General features: G+C 38.2%; 1 protein-coding gene across 1 annotated transcript; it reads right to left on the reverse strand.

Annotated features, from left to right (window-relative positions):
- Nucleotides 1–498: 498 nt before the first annotated feature.
- Nucleotides 499–22,418, reverse strand: PGPEP1L (pyroglutamyl-peptidase I like). The gene is made up of 7 exons (XM_013943668.2): nucleotides 22,078–22,418; nucleotides 20,968–21,044; nucleotides 17,364–17,533; nucleotides 15,500–15,552; nucleotides 8,708–8,824; nucleotides 7,989–8,215; nucleotides 499–7,042 (listed from the first exon to the last, which is right to left on the reverse strand). Exons 3-7 carry the CDS (start codon nucleotides 17,404–17,406, stop codon nucleotides 6,874–6,876), a joined length of 609 nt encoding a protein of 202 aa, XP_013799122.1. The 5' UTR covers nucleotides 17,407–17,533; nucleotides 20,968–21,044; nucleotides 22,078–22,418; the 3' UTR covers nucleotides 499–6,873.

Raw genomic sequence — 22,418 nt, forward strand, 5'->3', positions numbered from 1 at the left:
CCGTGGGGCGGGGTGGGCAGCACGTAGCTGGGGCCGCCGGCTTGGCTAGCAAACGGTTAAGTGTTGGCAGCTATGGAAACCTGTACAAGTACAAGCTTGTTGCTTAAATCATAGACCAAACCTCAGAACAAAAGCAAACGAGTGAGCTTGTTTGTTCAGTTGCAGAAGCCCTGGTGGAAGGGGAAGGAGGGGGCCGTCATAAAGTCTACAACCAAGGAGTCATACCAGTTGCTCATCTTAAGTTAGTTACAGCATCTAAGCCTTCGTTTAGCACTGATCCAACCAAATGATGGCAGTGAAGAGGTGGTTCTGGGATGGGAATGTTTAAATCTTTCGAGTAAGAACAAAGAATTACAATATACTGATTGCTAGTTTTGACTGGAGATTAAAGAAGTTTGTAGTGCTTTTTGCTTGTGTAGTTTAGGTCCCATTATCTTCTCTTGCCTCTGTCCCATAGTTATTTTTCCCTTTTAAAAATGAAAAAGACAAAAAAGTTAATTAAGAAGGTATTCTATGTAGGATTTTTTATTTATTTTTGTGATATCAGTTTAAATCACTGTAGAGATGCCCCATAATAAATTTAAATACTGAGATAAGGGTTTTTGAGTATGACAGGGGGACAGTTTTTGATTTTTTTCAAACATTTATCTACCTCACTCTTATTTTTTTATATGTGTGTATATAAAAAAAATACATCTCACATTTCTCAGCAGCCAATAAATGCCGTTGATACTGGTAACCTCTCACTCCATAAACCACATGCTCTAGGTTCTGGAGGGGAACAGTCACTGCTTATCGCAAAGGGTCACTTCAGAATCTTTGCCTCAATTCCAAGGGTTTGCCCAATTTTTTCGTTGCAGTTTTTCTATCTTTATTGTGGAAAGAAATCTAAGAGTTGTTTGGCTTAAGGTGACCATTCCTTAAGGAATCACGAAGGCTTTTTAATGTGCTGTCATAGCAGCCCTCAGTTTGGCAACAAAATGCTGCATGTCTAGCTGAGTGGAGACATAGCTGACCTGATACAAGAACTTTGAACTATGAGTATTTGATCAAATTTGTTACAGAAATCAGTTGTTTACAATATTTGAAGGTCCAGAATTGTTAGAATGAAGTAAACGATCTTTCTATTTATCCGGTAGAGCGGGCTAAGTCCTTCCTGCCAGTTTTTCTCAGATGCCACAAGCACCAAAAGGACACTTGACTGAACCAACACCTAAAAAAGAATTGGATCATACAGCAAGAGTATTGCTTTCTTGACCAAATCAAACGGTGAAAAAACTGTCACAGGCTGCCTGATGAGAATACTACACTGAGTTTACAATTTTAGATCCTTGCTGCTTCTGTTTGATGAGAGCACTGATTTTTTTCAGAACTAACATTGAATTGATTCTTTTCTGATGTGCCAGTAAAAATGCAGTTCCCTTTTTTACCCTGTTTATATGCTTCATAACTGTGGATTCTGATGGACCAGCCATCAAATTTTAACTACCCTCTGACAGTGTGTAACTGGTTTACAAGCACACAGTACTAACACGAGCTCGCCATTGACGTGATATATAATGTTTCTCTTTTTCCAGTTCTGGCAGCTGTTCGTGCAGGTGTTGGTTTCGGTAGCTGAATAATGTGGTGCTTGGCTACTTTGTGTTGTATGCGGCCTCTTGACTATACAGTGCTGTGGTTAAGTACTACAGCGTGTTTTTGGAGAGAGCATTTCTCTCTAACTCTGGAAAATCAACAAAATTTAAAGTTTTTACTAGGTTATTTTTGTTTTTCCATTTTTATTAGCTTCCAGTGACCTTTGGGTGTAGTGACTATTCCCCTCTCTTGCACATATTGATTACCACAACTGGAGATCCTCAGATCTTTCAGCTGGCTAGGAGGGTTTTGTTAAAACTGTCCAAGTTTTTGGTTTTTATAATTGTATGTAGGTGGTTTAAAAACGCATTAGGAAGAAACACTAACAACGTAGCGCCCATCAGGATAAGCATTTCAAAAAGCACTTCAGTGGAAGAGCAGTTGTGTGACTAAAAGTATGCATGTGCGATGACAGTCAGCTCTCCTGGACCAAACCACCTTCATGATACCATTGCGTTCTGTGTTTGCAGTTCAAGCTTAATTCCTTTTTGTTCTGTTCGTTTCCATAGCTTTTTTTGTTGTTGTGTTTTTGTGCATTTTGAATAGCTTTATTCACATGGGTTTTTCATGCAGACTTCCTTTTGACAGTAAATCAAGATGTTTATGCATGTGAACAACTGAGAACTAATGTTGGCTTGATACAGTCATAATATGGTTTGTAATGTTGTTCTTCCCTGAGACCACTGGCTTGTCTGGTATGGAAAATTTATTTAGAACGTTAGCTATGTTTGAATAAAGTTAAAGTAATCCAATTTGTTTATAAATTGAAAACAAAAGCCCACCCAGCCCTGAAAACCAGCATTTTGACAAATGGTACCAAGATGTTTTAATGCAATAGCATAACAAACTGGCATCACTAAGGGGAGCAGGAAGCTTTGGTTTTAATAGTTGGGCCGTTGTTCTCACCTGACTCGCATTTTAAAGCTTTTCAGTGGCACAGAAGGTGGTTTGGTTGCAAAGGAAGGTGGCTCTTATGTAAATACAGAAGTGTCAGATGCTTGGTACTAAACCAGATACTCTTTTGGGGGAGCGATAAAGTAGACACGAAGCCAGGCACGATGAAAAGTCTGAGGCCAGCCTATGTTCACCAAGTCTTTCTCAGTGTGGTGCCTCTGCTCTTTAAAGCTGGTTCTAAGTGATGTATGATTCCAGATATGTTCGCACTGATGCTCCTGTTGGTCTTTAAAAACAAACAGACAAAAAGCCCAGTTTGCCCAGGATGACTGGTCACCAGATGGAGCTGCTGTCAGGTCCTCTGGGAACTGCTGAGGGGTGTTCAGTACAATCCGAGTCTAAATGAACAACACTCCTATTGTTGGTATAACTCCATACATATATATCTATATATACATATATATATATATCTATATATGTGTATATATATATAATATAGATATATATATAAACCTTTTCATTCCATTAGTACAAGTGACACTTGTTTCCTGTTATTCTTATTTTGTTTGTCAACAGTGTATTTAATCACTGGGCTAAACGACAGTGGGGGAAGGTGCAAGGGATCCACTCCTTACTAACCAGTGATAAAAGCCAGATATTGCAACTTAACCCATACGTAGTTGTGCAGACAAGAATTAAAGAATGACGTGTAGAAAAAACACTAGTGGCCAGGGGTGCTGAAGATACAGAACTGTAAATAGGCAGGAGGGCTTCAAAGGATGCCTCACTTCCGAAAACTGGTTGTTTAGAGATGAGAAACAGTCTCTGAAATGATAAGCACAGCCAGGTAAATCAGAATTGAGAAATGTTTGTATGAAGATATGTGAAAACAAAGGATGTGGAAATAGGTATTTACAAAGACACAGGGCTTGGCAGAAGTTTGAGGTAGTTTCCTGAGCTTGGTATATGGGACAGCACCAGAGCTCAGGTATCACAATTCTGATCGTTGGTACTTGTAAATAAACCTCTTGACTTTCCAGCTGGAGTGGTAAATTCATTGCCAGGAGTTTAACGGTTGTTATCATTGGTCTATATGAATCAGAGTCTCAACTTACAGTTGGTCTGTTTTGCAAGTACCTTAAGACTATCACTAGTTTGTGTGTGTGTACATGCGTGTGTTCATCTTTTTTTGTATGCGTTATGTTGATTAGTAATCCATTAGCATTTTCAATAGGGCTTTAAGTCCAGTAGATTACGGGTAGTCAGTTGACGAAGATCTGGTTTACAAGAACTAATTAAATGTTTCATTGCATTTTGTAAGTACATAGAATAATTTTATAAAATGTTTGTAGTTTATAAATGCCTAAAATATAATTTAAGGGCACTTTTCCGTGTCTGTGTGTGGGTGTGTCTGTATGTGATCAGTTTTTTTTTTGATGGTACCAGTTTACTAGCTAGCTTTACAATATGCCAAAAAGGATCGCTAACTCGTCCAATTCACGGCTCGTCCCTCTCCCCCTACCCGCCCAAGCTTTGTGTCCCAGTATATAGTGAATGAATAAAGAAGTTGGGGAAATGTTCTGTATCTTCAGTATCCTGGTCTTCCAGAGCCCTCTGGTTGGGGTGGGATCATCTTAACTGGTCATTTCACTTTACTGTATAGTGCAGTAACTTAACGGATTACAAGAACCTCACTGGTTGTGGAAACGGAACGGGCTTTGCTGCTACGCAGTGTCACTTGTGTTATTCAGTACCTGTTTTATTGTTGCCAGGCGGTTTGGAGGATGCGAGTGCATAACAAAAAGAGGGAAGGCGGTTTCTGTAATTATTGCTGAAGAACTCTTTACAGATTTCTTAGTGCTTTAAAAGGTTGTATGCAGCCTCTACAGATATTGAACACCGTTTAAAGCTTTGTTGAAATGAACAAGGTAGGATCCCTATTTATTTTTATTTAAGAATACTGAATATCCCCTTTCTCCCCCTAAATTTGACCAACGGCATTTTGGAAGGGTTATGAGGGTTTAGATGCTGTTTAAAAACCAGCTCTTCTGTTTTCTAAACCAGTGAGGTTTGAGATGAAAGGATTGGCCAGAGTTTGTCTACCTCTGGGACAAAAACAAAACTAGAAAGTGCTAAGGAATGGATGCAGTTGCAAATACGACATTTTCCAAGTTTTCTTGTTTAAATTTTTTAAAAGAAAATGAAACAATAACATGGCCAATTTATTACATAAAAAGACTTGCTGTGTATAAATTATTCCTAAAGAAATTCCTGTGTTTATATTAAAATGAATCAGTAGATAAAAACAATTTCAAAATGTTTTTGTATATTCTGTTGTAAGAATTTATTCCTGTTATTGCGATATACTCGGGATTCTTTACATTATGAAAAAAAAGAAACTTTGTCTATTTTGAATGGCTGAAGCTAAGGCTCCTTTAGTTTCTCTTACTCTGCTTTTTTCTAGTAGTTTCAGTACTACATGATTTAAGTTAAATAAAAGAATTCTGTATGCATTTGTCTGCTTCTGACTTTGTTGCTCCTTATGCAAAGCAAGTACAAGTTAGAAAACCCAGAGTAAATCTTTTGGTCCCCCCCCACCCTTTTGGCCATATTTAATTGAGTAACTGAATAAATATTAGTGTAGAGGTCAGTACTGCCATTATATTCTGTTGAAATCAGGTCTTTGTTTTCATCCGATGGCACTGAGCTTGTGGCTCCTTTTTCGATGGGGCTTTTGAGTCCGGTTTTGCAGTAGGTATTTCCTTTGAATAAGGTAAGCGTTTTTATTTATCTATTTAAAATAAACCCTTTCATATACACTTACAGCAATCCATAGATGAGGCATTCAGTCATCCAGCATGTGGTTATTAGTTTTCTACAAAAGTTGCTGGAAAAGCCAGTGGCCAGAAAACTAGCATTATCTTGGTGTTTCCAATTCCTCTGACCCTTGTCATCAAAGCGTTCACTAAGATAAGGCACAGTGGTGGCCTGAAGTTTGATCAGGTGTCCATGCAGTTAGGTTTGTCTGTTGTCCTTTCTACTGATGTGATGCTTGAGGAACGGGCTTTTGTTTCCCTTGGAGAAATAGCAGATGTCCACATTAAGCTGCTGCCATTCTGTTCCAACGACTGTTTTTGAAAAATACCTGCTAATTTTATCTCTTCATCTGTCTTGCTGCTAGCAAAATTATCAAGGAGAACATGTGTTGAAGTTCCCTGTCTGCTGAAGAGGATATGCAGACACCTTCCTCTTACCCACCTTAATAGCATAGTAGTGCACTTTTGTATTTAGCTGTACTTGAGACATGGAGGAGCCTGACTTGGCAGGGGAGAAGCACAGAAGTGATCTGTCACTGTCCAATTCCAAGTTTTACAACTTGGGATCTCATTTGATTCCTATTTTGTAAGTAGGATAATGTGCCATAACGCATTCCACAGCACAGTGCTTCAATAACTGCCTTTCTTGGGACAAGTTAAGCTTTTCGATTTTCATCTGTAAATCCCTGAACAGCATGACCCATTCTACTAAAAGGCTGTCTTCCCTATGCTGCGCGTTGTGGAAGGACTGCGGCGTTTTCCTTTGGGACAGACATTGAGAATTTGGGGTAAGTGTTGTTTTCAGGAAGTTGAAACCCAGATTACTAATGGCATCGGAGTTCCTGTCGTATTCTAGGGTTGTGGGGGTTTGGGGATTGGTTTTGTTTTGTTTTACTTCTAAGTCACCACAGGTTCACACTCTTCTGATGTGGAAACCAGTATTTACAGCATGCCACTCAGAGATTATTTTAAAACTTCACGTAACAGGATCCCTGCATGTGTTTTGTTTTCCCCCCACCCCCCATTTAGTTTTTTTGTGGGCATTTTGTGTAGCTGAACTATCTCACTGGACTGTGACTGGGGATGGAGAGAATTTCTGTTATATCCATCCAGTGCTGAAAGTCCTTACAGCTGTAAGCATGCATCTTGATTTAACAAGGCTGTAGTATTATCTGTCTGTCTTCCAAAATATTTTTTGTACCTGGATATTTTTTCGCTTTTTAAAGATTTTAGAAAATGTACAACATAATTTAAGTCCAGTTTCACATGCTTGCTTAAATCTGAAGCCACCATATTTTATCATTGTTAGTAGTACAAACTGTCTATCATTTATTTTATTCTCAAGCTTTTTACACCAGAGAGAGATGTAAACAGTTGTTTGCTTTATGTAAGAAGATTTCACTGAAAATAACATGGAATATAAAATCCTTTTATCTCAGTAAGGGTTTGAAATCTTCAGAGATGCTTTATTTAAGAGTTAAGGAATTGTATTCTAAGAAATATTAGTTACTTCTCTAAATTATCTATCTTATTCTCTTTCTTCCCCACACTGTTTTAACATTTCTAAGATAATTATCTGTAATGCTTTTCCTAGAAAGACTGCTGTCACCGATTTGGATAATGGAGGTACATGGATGAAAGCTGCTCTTCCATTGCCATAATACAGAGAAGTGTAATAGGTGTAATCACAGATGTACCTGCAGTACACAACAAAAAACCAGAAACCTGCATTAAGGAACAGTAAAACCGATTAAATTTAAATATACTTTAAGTAGCCAAACCAGACCTGGTTAAGGAAATTATTAGAAACTTATTTGCTTAGTGAATAAAGGAAATGCAGAAATAAGTTTGAGAATCAAATATTCTTTGTCTGAAGGTTTGGTTTTTCAGACACCTACCCATAAGGAACTAAAAAAATAAATAAAAATGACAGTATATGCAATCTTTTTTAGGCTTCTATAAGCTAAGTCAGAGGAGAAAATTAGTGCAGTTCACTGGAACTACATCCATGCCATTATAGTGGATTACTTAAAGGTTTTGTGGAGGTCATTCTATGTCACCATTTTTAATTTGGAGACCCAAATCCTGAAAATAAAGGTTAAGATTAGCTGATATATTTTTTAAAAAGGTCTTTTTCTGTTTTCTTTGCTTTCTTTTTAAATGAAGACTAGCTTAAAAGAAAAATGCTTCAGTACCACCAAAAACACCTAATGAGATCACAGACATCTTTCTAAAGGTGCCTGTAATTGCTCTGTTCTTCCATGTAGGTATTTATGTTTTGTATCCCTCCCAGTTGGGAAAAATAGAATAGATTAAAATCTGCTACTAGTCAGTATTCTTTTCAGACTCTCTAATAGTGCAGGTCTACTGGAGTTGCTAATCACAGGGTGTGCTATGTTGAAACTTGTTTCTTCTGGAATTCACACATCTATGGAAAAATATCTACAGGCTGCAGTTTTTCAAAGAAGGCTTCTTTACATAAAATTTAAATTTGTCCCAATTTCATGCTTGTGCCCCTCTGAAGATTAAGCTTTAAAGTGATTTCAGTTGGAGGAAAAGTCATTGTAAAAATCCTTCTAGGTGAAATAAGCTGATTGAATTACTTCTGGTTTTACTGTGAGACCCCTGCTATGGAATGTTTACCTTCCTGCATCTCTGGAAAAGATTATATCAATCCCTTCCACTGAAATGTTTTTCCAGAGAGTCTTCATATTAATTGTAGATTCAATCTTTTCCGGACCATCTAGCACACAACAGCCACCTTCTGGGTGAAAACCACAAGCATCCATCTCTTGGTAGCCTTTGTTCTTCCCACACTGCTCAAGGATGATTGCTTTGGCGGATGAAGCCAGCCCAACATGAACAGTAAGCTTTTTTTCCCACCGGAGTGAATAACAGGAAATTAAAAATGAGACCTGTTTTTAAAAACATGTAATGCAATAGTGCCAAGCATTATGTGAAATACTAGCTTCAAGGTAGGGAGTCTTGCTGTAGCTCATACCTAAAGAGAACTTTGATAACAGATTATAAATGAGAACAAAATAGTGCTTTAGTTTGTTTTTGTTGTGTCTAGTTAGCTCAGGACTTCAGAGCTACAGTATCTTTTTCACAATTTATGGCTGATCTTTTTTTCTTTGTTCTGCATGCAATTATGCTATTAAAATGGCACAAGGTTAAAACAGCATGCTAATTATTGTGTGCTCTGATTTCAACTTGAAACCTTTATAACAGTTTTAATAGTCACTTTACAGAGTTGTGTTGATGTACATCTTGTGCATACTCTTTTGGAGATCTTTTTAAAGATCCTCCCAATATTATTCAGAAATGAAGAGGAAAATTTGTCTAACTGTGTAATTACTCACCAGTGGCCGAAGAGTTGTCCATATCTTGAAGACTTGCTCCTTTGCTTTTTGGTAGACCACTGGCAGCTGCATAATACGGAGATCTATGTTTTTACCAAGGCCTTGCTTGGACAGCTCCTATATAAAAAACCAGCATGGACTTGTAAGAGCATTGGATTTCTCAGACTGTGATAAAGAACCAGACTTTGATCCAACTGTGAAAACATATGAAAGAGTGATGTCATGCTGCCTAACCCCATAGTTCCCAAACATTGGTCTGCAATGAAATCCAGTTGTCTTGTGGTAGGTCTCCTTTTTTCAACTGAAAGAAACTAAAATGTGCTAGATACTTTTCTAATGTCACTTCCACGTAAGCCATTGTATTTTCCAAAGAGATGCTCAGTCTCCAATGGGTGGAATTGGTTTATGTAATTCTTGTTGCTTAGAGACTGGTCCATGGGGAACCATGGAAAAAAGAGGATCTCTTAGTAAAGGTTCACACTGAAAACACATAATAAGCTTTGATATAGGTAAGAGCTGTTCCTCTGAAAGATCTAGGAGTTAAAGCTGTGCTTCTGAAGAGACACAAATGAGGGAGAATTCACATTAGTTGTCCACTCAAGTAGCACGCAATATTCTGGCTTGAACTGGTCCAGGCTGCCTCTGCTGGAGATGACCCTGTCAACATGAGGAAGGTCACATTTAGAATGGATTTAATTTCTTTCTGGTCTAGAATATGTTTCTCCAATAAAACAAGGAAATATCACCTTTTGGGATGAGATTTCCCTGTCATGTATATAGAGTTGAAGTTCCACAAGTGGCCTTTTCCCAAAGGAAACAAAAACTGTGCCCAGGATTGAGGTGAGAGAAACAAAGGCATCCTTTAAAGCAAGACCCTGACCAGGTGGTTGGCAGATGTTCTGGAGAATTGTCAAGGACAGACGCAGAAATGACTTGAAAATATTTTGTCACTGGAGTAGGGCTAATGAACTAGGGTTCTAAGCAGAAAGTATGCTGCTGGCAGGATGCAGAAGGAATGCATCTGAGGCAGAAAGGTTTGTCCCAGAAAAGTTAGATGGTGCGTGAAAATCCTTACTGCATACAGGTAAATAGACCACTACCAAAGGAGTACACAGATGAAGCTTCCCAGGGGGAGAGAGAGCAAGAAGTCTGCAGCAGGGGTATCGGATTGGACCAAGAAACCTGTAACTTTTTTTTTTAATGCCATTGTCTTCCCAAGCTTTCATTTCTCACTAGGGATACTCGTGTGGATGGGGCCCACAGTTCTATGCTGTGTTAACTGGGAAATTTGCCCTTCAACACTGGCTTCCTATATAAACTGTTCCAATTTTCTTGTCAGCGGAAACATTGATTAGCTGTGCTCAATAAACTATTTGACACAAGCAAGGAAACAATGCCTGCAGGGAAGTAAACACATTTAGAGAACACTGCCAGTCTTTTTTCCTCTGGGCACTGACAGTCTTTGAGAGGCCATTGCATCATCTCGCTTAAGAATGCTGTATTCTGTCTTAGCTTCCAAAAAGAAAACCCCAGCTGGTTCACAATTAGCGTTTTATTTTCTAAAACATCTTTAATTTTAACATTTAATGAGATTCTTCCTTCTTAACTGTAAAGCTTAGAGGGCTTGACTAGCTGCAACTTTGTTGCAGAATGTGGGATCCAAAGTAAGGGCAGTTAGAGTTGTCAGGCTGTTCTCCTCTTGTGCTCTCTGAATTGGCATAGCCAAGTCCATTTTTGTTATTGCTGTTTGTCAAAGGAGAAACATCCAGGGACACTCTTTGTGCAGGACAAAAACAGAAGCTGGTCAATAGAAAAGTGCTGAGAATTTGTGTCAAAGGAAGATAAAAACATCCTAAGTACATCCTAAGTAATTCCAGCATGTTGTCAATAAAGTATATTACTTTGGTGTCTAAGAACCCTAACCATGGACACGTACCCCATTAGATCAGACAATGGGCAAATGTGGAACAAACAAATATGTTGCTACTTGTCTCAAGTAAGTCTCAGCGTTAACCAGAACGATTTTAGCATCTAAGATAAGAGACTGAAGATGGATAAAGAAGACCGCATCTGGAAATTAAGAGCTGACACTGGTGAGTTTATTCAGTAAACAAGTGTCTGTCTTTTGTAGTTGAAATGACAAAGGAGATTTTAAAGGAGGACAAAGGTTTTGGAGGATTTTTTTAATGGGAAAACTGGTTCAAAAGTCATAGTTCTGGTTCATCAGAGTTCTGGCCCATGTTCTTATGTAATTCTCTCCAAAGAATAGTGATCTGGATAGAACAGTTGAGCTCAGGTGCTGTGGTTATATGTTACACAAAGTATTACAAGCATCTTGAACTTTTAGAAAACTCCAGAAACCTTCACTGAGTTTGTAAGATTTGGTTGACAGGAAGTTGGGTTTTTTTGCATGTGTTATTTTTTGAACTTCTTTCAGAAAGGCTTGTGTTGGTGCAGGAAGAAGAATAAAAATATCAGTTGACCCAGACCCTGCAAGTATGTTGCAAGCAAAGTTTATTTTAAATTCTGCAGATACATTTTAAAAAGGTAAGAAAGTTTCAGAACAGAAAGGGAGGAACTAAATAGCAATGTCCTCTGGGTTTCACAGATGATGAAACTAAAGCGGAGAGAGGGAGAGATTAAATGACAAATTTCCAAAGGCCACATGATCAGTGGCAGGATGAAAAATTGCACACAGAGATCTGATCCTCATCTCCTGATAGCAAATGTAGTTCCCAGAAGCAGTTGGAAATGTGACCTGTTCTTTGCACCTACAGTTTAATTACTATGAATGTTGCCACTCGACTTACATTTATGTCCTACTAACTGGGGACTTTGACCTTGATGGTAGATTGCCCTGATAAGATATTTAGCTACCAAGTGCCAGACACAGGAGTTTCTGGAGGAGACACAGAAACAGGATCAGATCACGGGTTCTTAGATGGGATCATCAATCTGTAATATAAAATAAATAATTCAAAGGATCTGGGATTCTGAGGGTCCCATGAGGTGCTGAAGTGCTAACACATCACAGTGCCTCAATGTGATCTGTCAGCAAATGCAGAGTAAATATTCTGTGTTGTTTTCCTTTAGAGAGAGAACGCTCTGCATTTCAGGAGTTAAAAGGTGATGCTAGTGAAGTTTTTGTGCATATTTTAGGAGGGTATTTCGGGTGAATGGAGTTATGATAACCATGAAAAACTTAGTGAGACAGGTTTCTAGCAGAGAAGCTGTCTTTCTAGTGCTAGACAATCATGCTGGGCCATGTGAGTGTGTCTATAAAAATTCTGAAGCTTTTCTCAATGACCCTGAATTGACAGGTTCACCTGTGCTTTCAGTTCCTTTTGATTATCCTTTTCCCTAAACTCTCAAGTGGGGTACTTGCTCAAGAATGAGAAATCTATGGATGTGACGCTGATGGATGCCTTGTGCGTGAATCATCTTGTGCTGTGATGAGAACTTGGATTCATGCAAACACAACAGATGCTCTTCACATGCTCTGAATATTTTATTTTCACAGGCAATGCAGGACAGTGTGTTGCTATGTAGTATCAATAAGAAATTCAAAAATCCAGGACAAGAACTTTTTCTAAACAAGGAGGAATAGTCAAGAATTTGGAGAATCTTGTTAGTGTTTATCACCTGATTCCTTGGGATGTTAGGAAGTGGAAATTGGTTTATCCACCAAAAGCAGAGTAGTAATTAGTTAAGTTGTAAGAGAAACAGTATCATACAGCTATTTTTCTGAGTGCCCAATGAAAAGCATGGAAGGGATGACAGGAATGAAATGGGCTGTGCTGTGCTCACTGGATCAAACTCTGATCCTTCCCGCAGCAAGAAAGGAAGTTCAGGAAAACTGCTGACCCCATCAGAAAGCAGAGTGCAAGAGCTGCCAGCCTGGTGGGGAGAAACTGGCAACAGGGACCTTAAGGAAGCAGATCTGTCTAAGAGGGGTATTGCCCACACAAGGAAAACCATTGCTCTTGGGTCAAAAGCATGAAGGGTGAGACTGTGCTTTGAGGATTAGGACCCTGGGACTTCTAATGCAGACTTTTACAGGGTTTGGGATACTTTTGGTGGGAGGACTCTTCTGGGATGTGCATTCTTAATATGTTAAGTACCAGTGTTAGAACACCACTGTGACTGCCCTGGTATTGACCAGGGTTTTGATGAAAGCCCAGTTCATTTTGAGATAGTAGTTAGTGATGTTCTGGATAATGCTACATAAATTTTAAGCCTTAGTAAACATGTTCAGCAGCACTGATCTGGCTGTTCAGTACTTTCTTGATGAAGAGTTTGAGTGTACTCTTGCATGGCTCTCAGAAGAGAGACTCAGCAGGAGGGCTTCATGTCTCTTTAGTGATCCATGCAGGAACACCAAGCCAAGTCAGGATTATTTCCAGATGTAAGTACGAAATTTTTGCTATCTCTTATATATGCGTATAAGCCTCCTGAAGACCACAGGGCTACTCATGTGAACAAGGCCAATGGAACAATAGCATTAGATTGCTATTTAGCACAGACAGGCCTATCAAAATTCAAAGTACTTTCTGATTTGCAGCAGATTTCCCTGAATTGTCTGGATTAACCACCTTTGACAGGGAATAAGAAACCAAAGCAGCATCACCAGTATGAATACAAATTAATTCCATGCCCAGGGTGTCACATCAGAGGGAAATGGATTTGTTCTCCTCCAAACACAAGGACTAACATCTGTTTCATTATGGAATGCTGTAGCCATTGTTACGTAACTTCTTGGCATAGCAAGCACATGACATTGTTACAAAAAACTCATCAGTGCCTTTTAGCTTCAGGCTGTTTTGCTTGTAGATAAAGAACATGCTTTATTTTCAACCAGAAGAAGATGGTATTGCATTCAAAATTAGAACCAACAGAAATCAGGAGATAATGAGAAAGAACATTGTCAACTGACAAATATTTGTGGTTTAGGGCACATGTCAAGTTGGAGTTGAGATAATTTATGGGTCTCCTGGGATGACTGGGGTGTGGAAAGGTATAACAGAAGTACTTTTGTTTCTTGTTAGCCTACAGGGATAACATCCCTCGTGACTTTGAGTGGGTAATAGATTTATTCTTCCAAGCCCCAAGTTGCACTCACCATCCCCCACCCAATGATGCTAGCATAAAAAATCTATGGGTTGGTGGAGTAGCTATAGCTTTGGTCTTTGGAAAAATTTACCAACTCCTTGTTTTTCAATAGTCTTGGCTTGACTGTACTTTATTTTCAAGTCAGATCTTCAGTAGTTATCACCAAAATTTGTAGTACAGTTAAGTCCTGTAGGGTGATCACCTCTCTATCATTAACTAATAGCTTCTTAAAGCTGCCTTTTTCATTCCAGTGTCCGGATGATTTCAAATATTTATAGGTTTGTATCAGCTTCCCTAATAGACCATAGTCCCGTCAGGTTCTTTTCAAATTCTTGCTTTCCATTTTCACCAATATTCTCTGCTGTTTCTTGCAGATATTGGATCAGTCTTTCAATCCAGTTTTGCTACCTTGAGTGTTCTCCAGCTTCTTTCATATTTTGTTTTGTACCTCGGAATTGGTAAGAACTTGTATGAAAGATGCTCTCAAGTTAACTGTACTCTTAAATACCTTATAAGAGTAACTGAACCAAGGAATGGCCATTGTCTGGGCTAGAAAGTCTCAGAAATTTTATTGAATGGAACCTGTACGTGACTTGTACACATGCTCAACAAATCTCTGTAGCTGTTCCTACTGTTTAAACATATGCACTATGACCTTTCACACTTTAGATTGAGCTATAGTATTAAAGTATCAAACTGGTAAATTATTTCATCATAACAGACGTTCTTACATACATTGGTAAAGTATTTTTTTTGCAAGATATATATTTAAAAAGAGAGAAGTTACATAACTATTAATTTAGTTAATTTTTAAAAAACAAGCAATCCCATTCCTGAATAATAATCTATAATTTACTGAACCCCTTGTGGAAATTTTTGGTGTGGGCCAGGAAATGTGGGTTCACACAAATATTAATTTGAAAATAAACAAAGAATTGTAACAGAAAAGCTTATGCTGAAAGCCAGGTATCCAAATCATGTCTTTGTATCACCCACGTAAATTTCTTCTAATATATGTATTCAGGAAATAAGTGGGAATTTTCAAGACTCCATCCCATACGTGGTGTTTGTGTGTGTGTGTGTATACACACACACACACACGGTTGCTGTTGAAAGAGTCAAGGTATATGGAGGGAGAAGAACTATCTGAATGACCTTGTTTTTGATTTTAACTGTAGACTTTGCTGCCACTTGAAAGTGAAAGGTAAAACTGAGATATGAAGGTATACTTAGACCTGACACGCTTTCAGTTATGTGTTCCAGAAGTGGGCAATAAAAACTCCATAGGCTATGCCTGTACAAGAAAGAAATCACTGTACATAGACATGATGAAATGAATTGTAATATAGGATGATAAGTTTATGGAAGACAGACATAATCTGGGGCATATGCATTATTTGCAGACATGGCACCCTGGGGAAAAGAAGTCCCCCCCTTTTTTTTTAAATCAAGAATAATAGTTTGAAAAGTGCTTAAATCACTAAACATTCTTACAAATAAAACAATATATTTCATTTCTTAATTATCCTCTTCCTTCCCCATTTGGGAGTCTATTCCAAGAGCCACAGTTCTATTTAATGAGACATGAGAAAGTAACTCTCTTGAAGGGAATGGAAAGCCTGGAAACAGTCTGTATTTGGATCTCCACAAAATAAAACAGCTCCTTCCCTTTTTGATGCTTACCTTCACCGCTTCCCAGCTAGAATTAACCAGGTATTGTCTAAAGGGACCAAAACCTGAAGACAAAGAAAAGTGCTTTTAACCTATGCTTGCAGTGCAATTGTAAATTAGGTGCCTGGCATGTATGCACTCACACATTTGTTCTTTATCTTGATATTTTTAGTTGACTCTTTTTGATAGTATTTGGCCTTTATAACACTTAAGGGAATGGCTTGTCCTTTTTTCATATGTTTTTGTATAAGAACTGCTCCTACAGTCTTTATACATGTGAAAGCTCCCTTACAAGAGAAGCTGAACTGAAACTGGTAAATTTATTGGAGCCATTAGGACATATAAATAATGATTTTGGATAGGATCATCAGCTATAGAAATACCACTACTGAATGAACTGGTGTTAAAACTACTCCCAGGTCACAGTCAGTGTATCATAGACAGGTTTCTCATTGTTAAAGCTCATGAAGATAAAGGCTTGTATATTTAATGAAAATGTTCAAAAGAAAAAAAATTTGATTTCATTTGTAATTTTTTTTCCCCACAATGAAATACATGCATTTTAGTGGTGGCCATAGCAAGCCACTGCTTAGGATAAAGCTGTTCTGTGAAAACACTGAAATACTTGCAACAACTTGGAGGGCTAACTAGCTGAATATTATTAGGCACTATATAATAAACTGGGCTCACTGCCAGCAGGTTTATATTATGAGCAGGTGAAAATGCGACAGAGGCATGCTGTGATAATTTCTGTAACAGCTTAAAGATGCACCTGTGTGCCCAATGGGACACACTAGTCTAAAACTATTTGAACAAGTAGATTTCTGTACCTAAATAGCTGTATAAGGGGAGGAAAAAACTAGCAAGGTGCTAAGAAGTGTGCCCATCAAGGGTATGTATGGTAAATACTGTAAAAGAGAGAGAACCAGATTGTCAGCCTTTTAAGAGGTTATCTCTTGCTCTCTCCTGCTTTCCCATTTAGTTCAACTGCAGTTATGTTTGGAGAGGGCCAAACTTGTTCTGCCCATCTCGGAGCTATCAAAAAAAAGGGAGGGGGAGGGGAGTTAATTGAAAACAGCAAGATGCAAATCTTTTTGATGTAGCTTCAACCTCATTCCTATGTCCTCGGATGACCTACAGTGGAAAATTATCCAGCAACTCACATGTCAAGATATGTGTAATGATTGCCTTTAGATGAGCCAGTGGCAACAAGAGGAACAGCGAGTAGCAGCATTCTTTAAGAGCTTTAACCTTTTAAAGCTCAGAAGTCTCTAGCTGGTGGTTCTGCCACTGTGATTCAGCATTAGTTACAGCCAGCAAGAAAAACTCCAAATTTGGTCCCTTGGGCTGCATGTTCAGGCATGTTCTTTTGATATATTTAAATTTAATCATCTAGTTTAGCAGTGATGAGGCAGCATCTCCTGTTTAAATTTCCCTTACCTTGCCATGAAACTGAGACTCTGAAATTTGCCATGTGTTGCTCTAATTCTGGACACTGACTATGTGACATTGTGATGCAACATGGTTTTCTTGCTTCAGAGCTCTTTTTGGGTAAGCTTTATCTAATACTAGCCTGCACTGCCTTGAGCTACGTGGTTTGGATCGGACAGAATGTCAACAAAGATTAAAACAAGGAGAGAATGAACAACAAACCAAACTGGATGGCAATAAAGAGGGCAGAGTGCAGTCTGTTTCCTCTGACATGCATCTGGTTTTCTTAGGAAGGCACACCAGCAAGTTATTTTTCATTTGGAACTGTTAGTGTGACCATTTGCTACTGTTTTTCACTCCAGGGAACTGTTTATGACAAAGATCAAGCATGTGTGCATACCATGTCTAGCTAAAAGAAGAAGAAAATAAAAAATAAAAATCTTACCAGTTACAACCACAGTGTTGGAATTTGAATCCATGAAATCCATGCTTCAGAATGTGAATTCAGTTCGTCTTTCAGTTCCAAATAACAGTATCATAGTTCATGTATCTGTAGCAAACTTTCTCATTTGGGGCACCCTTTTTTCTTCAAACTGTTCTGAAGCATTCAAGTGTCTATTGGACGAAGAAAAAGTTTTCATAAAACAGAAATGTGTCTGGATTCACATGACAGGGATGATCTGTGATTCATGCAGCTCTTTCAAAGTGAAAATTGTTACGTCTCTGCATTAAGAATAGAAGTCTGACTGACTGACTGGGACTGCCCAAAACTTTTTTTCATTCTTCACACATGCAATAGCATTTAAGAAGAACAGGAAAGGCTTAAAGAAACTTTTTGAAAAACATTCAGCAACATTTTGCCTCAGGAACCTGTTTGTACAAGCAAACAGAAAATTAATCGGATCAATTTTATTATATTTCTATGGATATTATGGTTTATTTTTAGCACAGTTGTAATTTACTTTAATCAAGAGGAATTACTTAACTACAACAACGTATCTGTCAATTTCCACTGTGCTTAGACTTTTCTTACTGGCTCAAACACTGGGACAACTTTGCCATTCCTCCTCACAGCAGTTATCTAACTCCAATAATATTGAGTTTTATGTTATGCCTTTTATTAAAGGGTTTGAACACCTTACACTTTTAAAAATAAACATAAATAAGAAAATGATATAATTTGCTAAAGCAAAACATTTACTTGGTAATATCCACAAATACATATCGCTGTTACAAAATCTCACTCAAACTTGCAAGGTCAAAAGAACTCTAGAAGCTGGGTTGTAACTTGCTTAAACTGGTGAGTTTAATAGCTGGTCTGTCTTCATTAAACTGAAACGCAAGAACCAATAGGGGGCCTGAAATCAAAACATATGCACATTGTCACTGCCCAAAACAAAAGCATATGAAAGTCCTCTCGGGAATTATAACTATGTGGGCAGAGGGTTTCGCTGGGTCTTGTTTTGAGTAGGAAGTGTTTGAGAGAGAGGAGAAATAAACTAAGAATAGAAAGCCACTATATAGTCTCAGGGGAGCTGGTAATTACGAGACCTTAAGAAAAAGCCTCTGAAGAAATCTCTTGGATTGGGTGGTGGCTGAAAGAGTTTGGAGCTTATAAGCTGTGTTTCTGTCATCTGAATGCTTCTGTGCTGAGAAAAAGAGGAATTAGTGGAGTCTTTTAAACAAAAAGGGCACCAACTCCACCATCCATTTTTCCCCTAATACAGCCTGCAAAACTTTAAATTTTACGAGCTACTGAGGCTGAAGGAGTAACTAATACAGTAAACACAGAACTGTTTGCAGCTTTACACGAGGCAAAACTTGCCACTGACATCAGTGAGTTTCATATAAAATTCTATAATTTTCATTCTCCTACGTCAATTAAGATTTTTACCAATCAATTCTTCCTATGTGATCAGTTAGTAAAACCTTTCCTGTGATACTGAACAGCATGATCACATAGCAGTCTTCTCAGAGTTTTTTCAGATTTATGCATTTTTTAAAAAACCTTGATAAATGTTATGAATTAAAAAAATCAAAGTCTCGTCTTCCACAGGGTGAACAAAGCATCCATGAGGAATAAAGCAAGAAGTAAGGCCTATACTTGCTTTATTAATTTTCTCCACAAGAAACTGTGAAACTCTTCTGTCTAGGACAATATAGCTACTTTATAGATATACATGAAGGGTATTGCTTGAACACTGTGAAATACTAGGTATTTTATTAGATATTCTTGCATAGATATATGTATGTTAGATCCATGCACTCTGAACAATAGATTTCATCTGTTCAGACTGCAGTGCTGGTTTTCAGAGTTTTCATAACTGGCAATAGAGAGCAGAACACAGACCAAGGAAGATCATCAGTATGTATTTTCACTAATCAGTAAGGAGTTAATAGAATTCTTTTTTTGGGGGAGGGGGAATACCCCAAACCACTATCTAATGACTCATCAGTTAAGTATTGTCTTCGACAGGTAAGTTAGTTCCTTACCATGAATGCAAGGTTGCTGATTTGATAGCAAAGATTTTGAGACCTGTGACGTTACATACTTGTGCAAACGTGGGAGGAATGCTAGTGGTTTGGACAAACCAGGAATCTGTAGTGCACTGACATTCATTTTTGCATTGACTTCATTGATTGCTTCTCTTCATGAGCATTATATGTATGCTAGTATGTTTGGAGGCATAATGCATGTATTGTAGCTACATGTACATTATTTGTGTTAAACTTCTACAACAAGTGGGAAAAAAAAGATATGGTGGCTTCAAAAAAAGTCTTCTGTTTAGGAAGTTTTCCGAGAATTTGTTCAGAAATGAAACCTTTTCCCCTCCCCTGACATTGCTTCAGCTGAAGTTGAAACAACTCTTGAAACTTTCAAGAAAGTATGACTGTGGCTTTTATATTAGCACTTACATATGTGTATGTATGTCCATAATGAGATCCAAAAGTCACTGAATATTTGAGGTCTGTGCAAATTCAGCTCCCCATCCATAATTAAGAAACCAAGCCCTGGATACTTGAAGGCAAAACACAGACAAGGCTGACTCAGCTAAACGCTGTCTGTTTCTCTTCTTGCCATACACAAATATGATTGGCATGGCATTCATCTTTAGGTAAAGAAGAAACAAAAAATATTCAATTATGAAAGCCTTGGTTATTGCCTTGAACATTTTACTGTACAGTTGCCTGCTATGCAAGAAAAAAAAATTATTGAACTGCTGCGTAAGAGAAAAACACCTTTTGCAAATGCATTCTGACCACATTGCAGAACTACCAGAACACTGCTTGAATGCTTTTTTAGTTTTGAAAGTAACAAGAACTGGAATATGGCCCTTCATTTAGAAACAGCTCTTTAATTTTTCTCTCTTTTATTATTACTTGCATGTAGATTTTTATTTCTTGTTATTGGCAGGCACTGACCAACTTGTTAAAATGTTAAGTGGAAGTGTTTCACATATTCCAGTTTTTATCTAAACTGTCCAACATTTAATGAGATGAGGGAAAAATCAAGCTTTTATGCTATTTAACATTAAACAATTATGGGACTTTAAATAAAAGTTTCAGGATCTAACACTCTATCTTTCTTTTTCATTCTAATAAAAATAAATGATCCTCAGGAAAGACTGAAGATGGTCTTTAGGTAGATGGAATGCAATGTCACAAAACCAGAAGCAACAAACATTTCAGTGTAAAGCTTGCTGTACCCTATGGCCTCTTTATAACAAAACCCACAGAAATGGTAAATGGAAAAACATAACTGCAATTTCATTTAAGTTTTTTTGGATAGATCGTGTTATGTGTTCCATTGTGTTGCCTTGTTTATATTAGTTATTCTACAGTTGATGCTGTTGATGTAGAGCCAGTGCTTAGCAATAATGGAAAATACAAATTATATATAACATTAATGTAGGCAAATTGGGTGGCTTTTGCCATTTCAGTTCTGGAGTTCTAGCAGTATTAATATAACTGTAATCAGTGTGTGAGGACACACTTTTTTTAAATTTCAAATTGTATATTATAGTTTAATAAAAGGAGAAAGTACTTACTTCAGCAGAAAGGGATGTAACCCACCACCAAATGGGTCGCTTTTGTTCAGGCATCATTTACTATGCATAAAGAGACTCTGCAAACAGGATGCAAACAACTTGAATAAGTAATTATTTATCAGCTAGTATGCAAAATAGATAGCTAGGACTAACAGACTCCTAAGCTACGCAGTAAATGCATATCACTCCTGATAAGAAAAATGTTGAGTCTTGGCTGGCCAGAAAGTTTTCAGTCCAGCGGGGAAAGGTTCATCTCTGGCATGCCTTAAAAGGGTCTGATCCTCAGCATTGCTGAGTTTTTTGATTTTCTGCTTTTTTCCTTAGGCCTTTTAAGTATCTTTTCTCTTGAAGCTAACTACTGCCATTCTAACAGTGCCACTTTTCTTGTCTTTCATGGCTTCAGCTCATGTAGTTTCTTATACCTGAACAATTTCCTCAATAAAATTCAACCGTCACGCAGCTATGCTATATCAATTTAGGCCTTGGCTCACGGACAGCCAAACCTCTGGACTGAGTTACACACGTGATGCTTGGGAACTGGTGGCAGGTACAGTGTTTCAAGTGATTGCAAGAATGGGCCAAAAAACCACTAATGTGCTGTAAAGAGCGTTTGCGTGGTACCTGCTTAAGAGTGCGAGTGTATGGGTTAGGATTGCTCTGTTCAGAAGAGGAAAGAAAATACAAATCTGCTTTACTAAGTTTTCTAAACTACTTGAGAGGCAGATCAACCTTACAAGAGTTTTCGGTCACTGTGTTTTCTGACAGAGAATAGAGCGAACCCCAATAATGCAAAGTCCCTAAGTCACTTTCTCGAAATGTTGTCTCCAGTTGACTGAGAACACTGGTGCTTTCAGGTTTAGAGGTGTATTGGCATTTTTTTCTTCTATGCAGACAGGCTGCTCTTTCCACGTTCTCACCACCCTTTACTTTGATAATTGTGCCTCCTATTTTAGAAATAATTAAGTAATTGTACAATCTTAGTAGAGTAAGAGGATGGATCCCAGGGATCGGAACGCCTGGGTTCTATTTTCTACTTTTGACAACTGTGTATTCTTTTAATCTCTGTACCTCCACTTTATGGTTTAAAATAACAAACAGCAGGCTGCTTGCCTAGGTTTTCCAAAGCCCTCGTTCGTGCTGACAGCAATCGTTACAGTGCGTGGCTGAAGAGTGCTGTAAACATGTCATTTTTGTACTTATTTTCCCTTGTGGAAAATAAGAAAAGAAACTGGCATTAGCTGTATGATGTTTGTCATTCTGGCCCTTTTCAATGAGCACACAAGTGAGTCTAAAACTTCTGTTTCGAGTTAACACCAAATTATTTGCTGAAGGCGACAGCCCCCATTTTGGAGCAGAGGGGCTGTGGGCGCTCAAGGACCACTGCTCGGCTGTTTGTCACGACCTCCCCCGCCCTTTTGCTTCCCCAGCCGCCCCGCGACGACCCGCCCGGC

The sequence above is a fragment of the Apteryx mantelli genome, chromosome 15 (assembly GCF_036417845.1).
Source record: "Apteryx mantelli isolate bAptMan1 chromosome 15, bAptMan1.hap1, whole genome shotgun sequence".
NCBI classification, from domain to species: domain Eukaryota; kingdom Metazoa; phylum Chordata; class Aves; order Apterygiformes; family Apterygidae; genus Apteryx; species Apteryx mantelli.

What these genes read in the sequence shown, in the direction of transcription:
- PGPEP1L (XM_013943668.2), bottom strand. Translation starts at nt 17,406, where the DNA reads ATGGATTTCATGGATTCAAATTCCAACACTGTGGTTGTAACTG. An exon ending in CAACACTGTGGTTGTAACTG is followed by an intron (nt 15,553 to 17,363) that starts GTAAGATTTTTA and finishes CTTTGTCTTCAG; the next exon opens with GTTTTGGTCCCTTTAGACAA. An exon ending in CTAGCTGGGAAGCGGTGAAG is followed by an intron (nt 8,825 to 15,499) that starts GTAAGCATCAAA and finishes TTTTTTATATAG; the next exon opens with GAGCTGTCCAAGCAAGGCCT.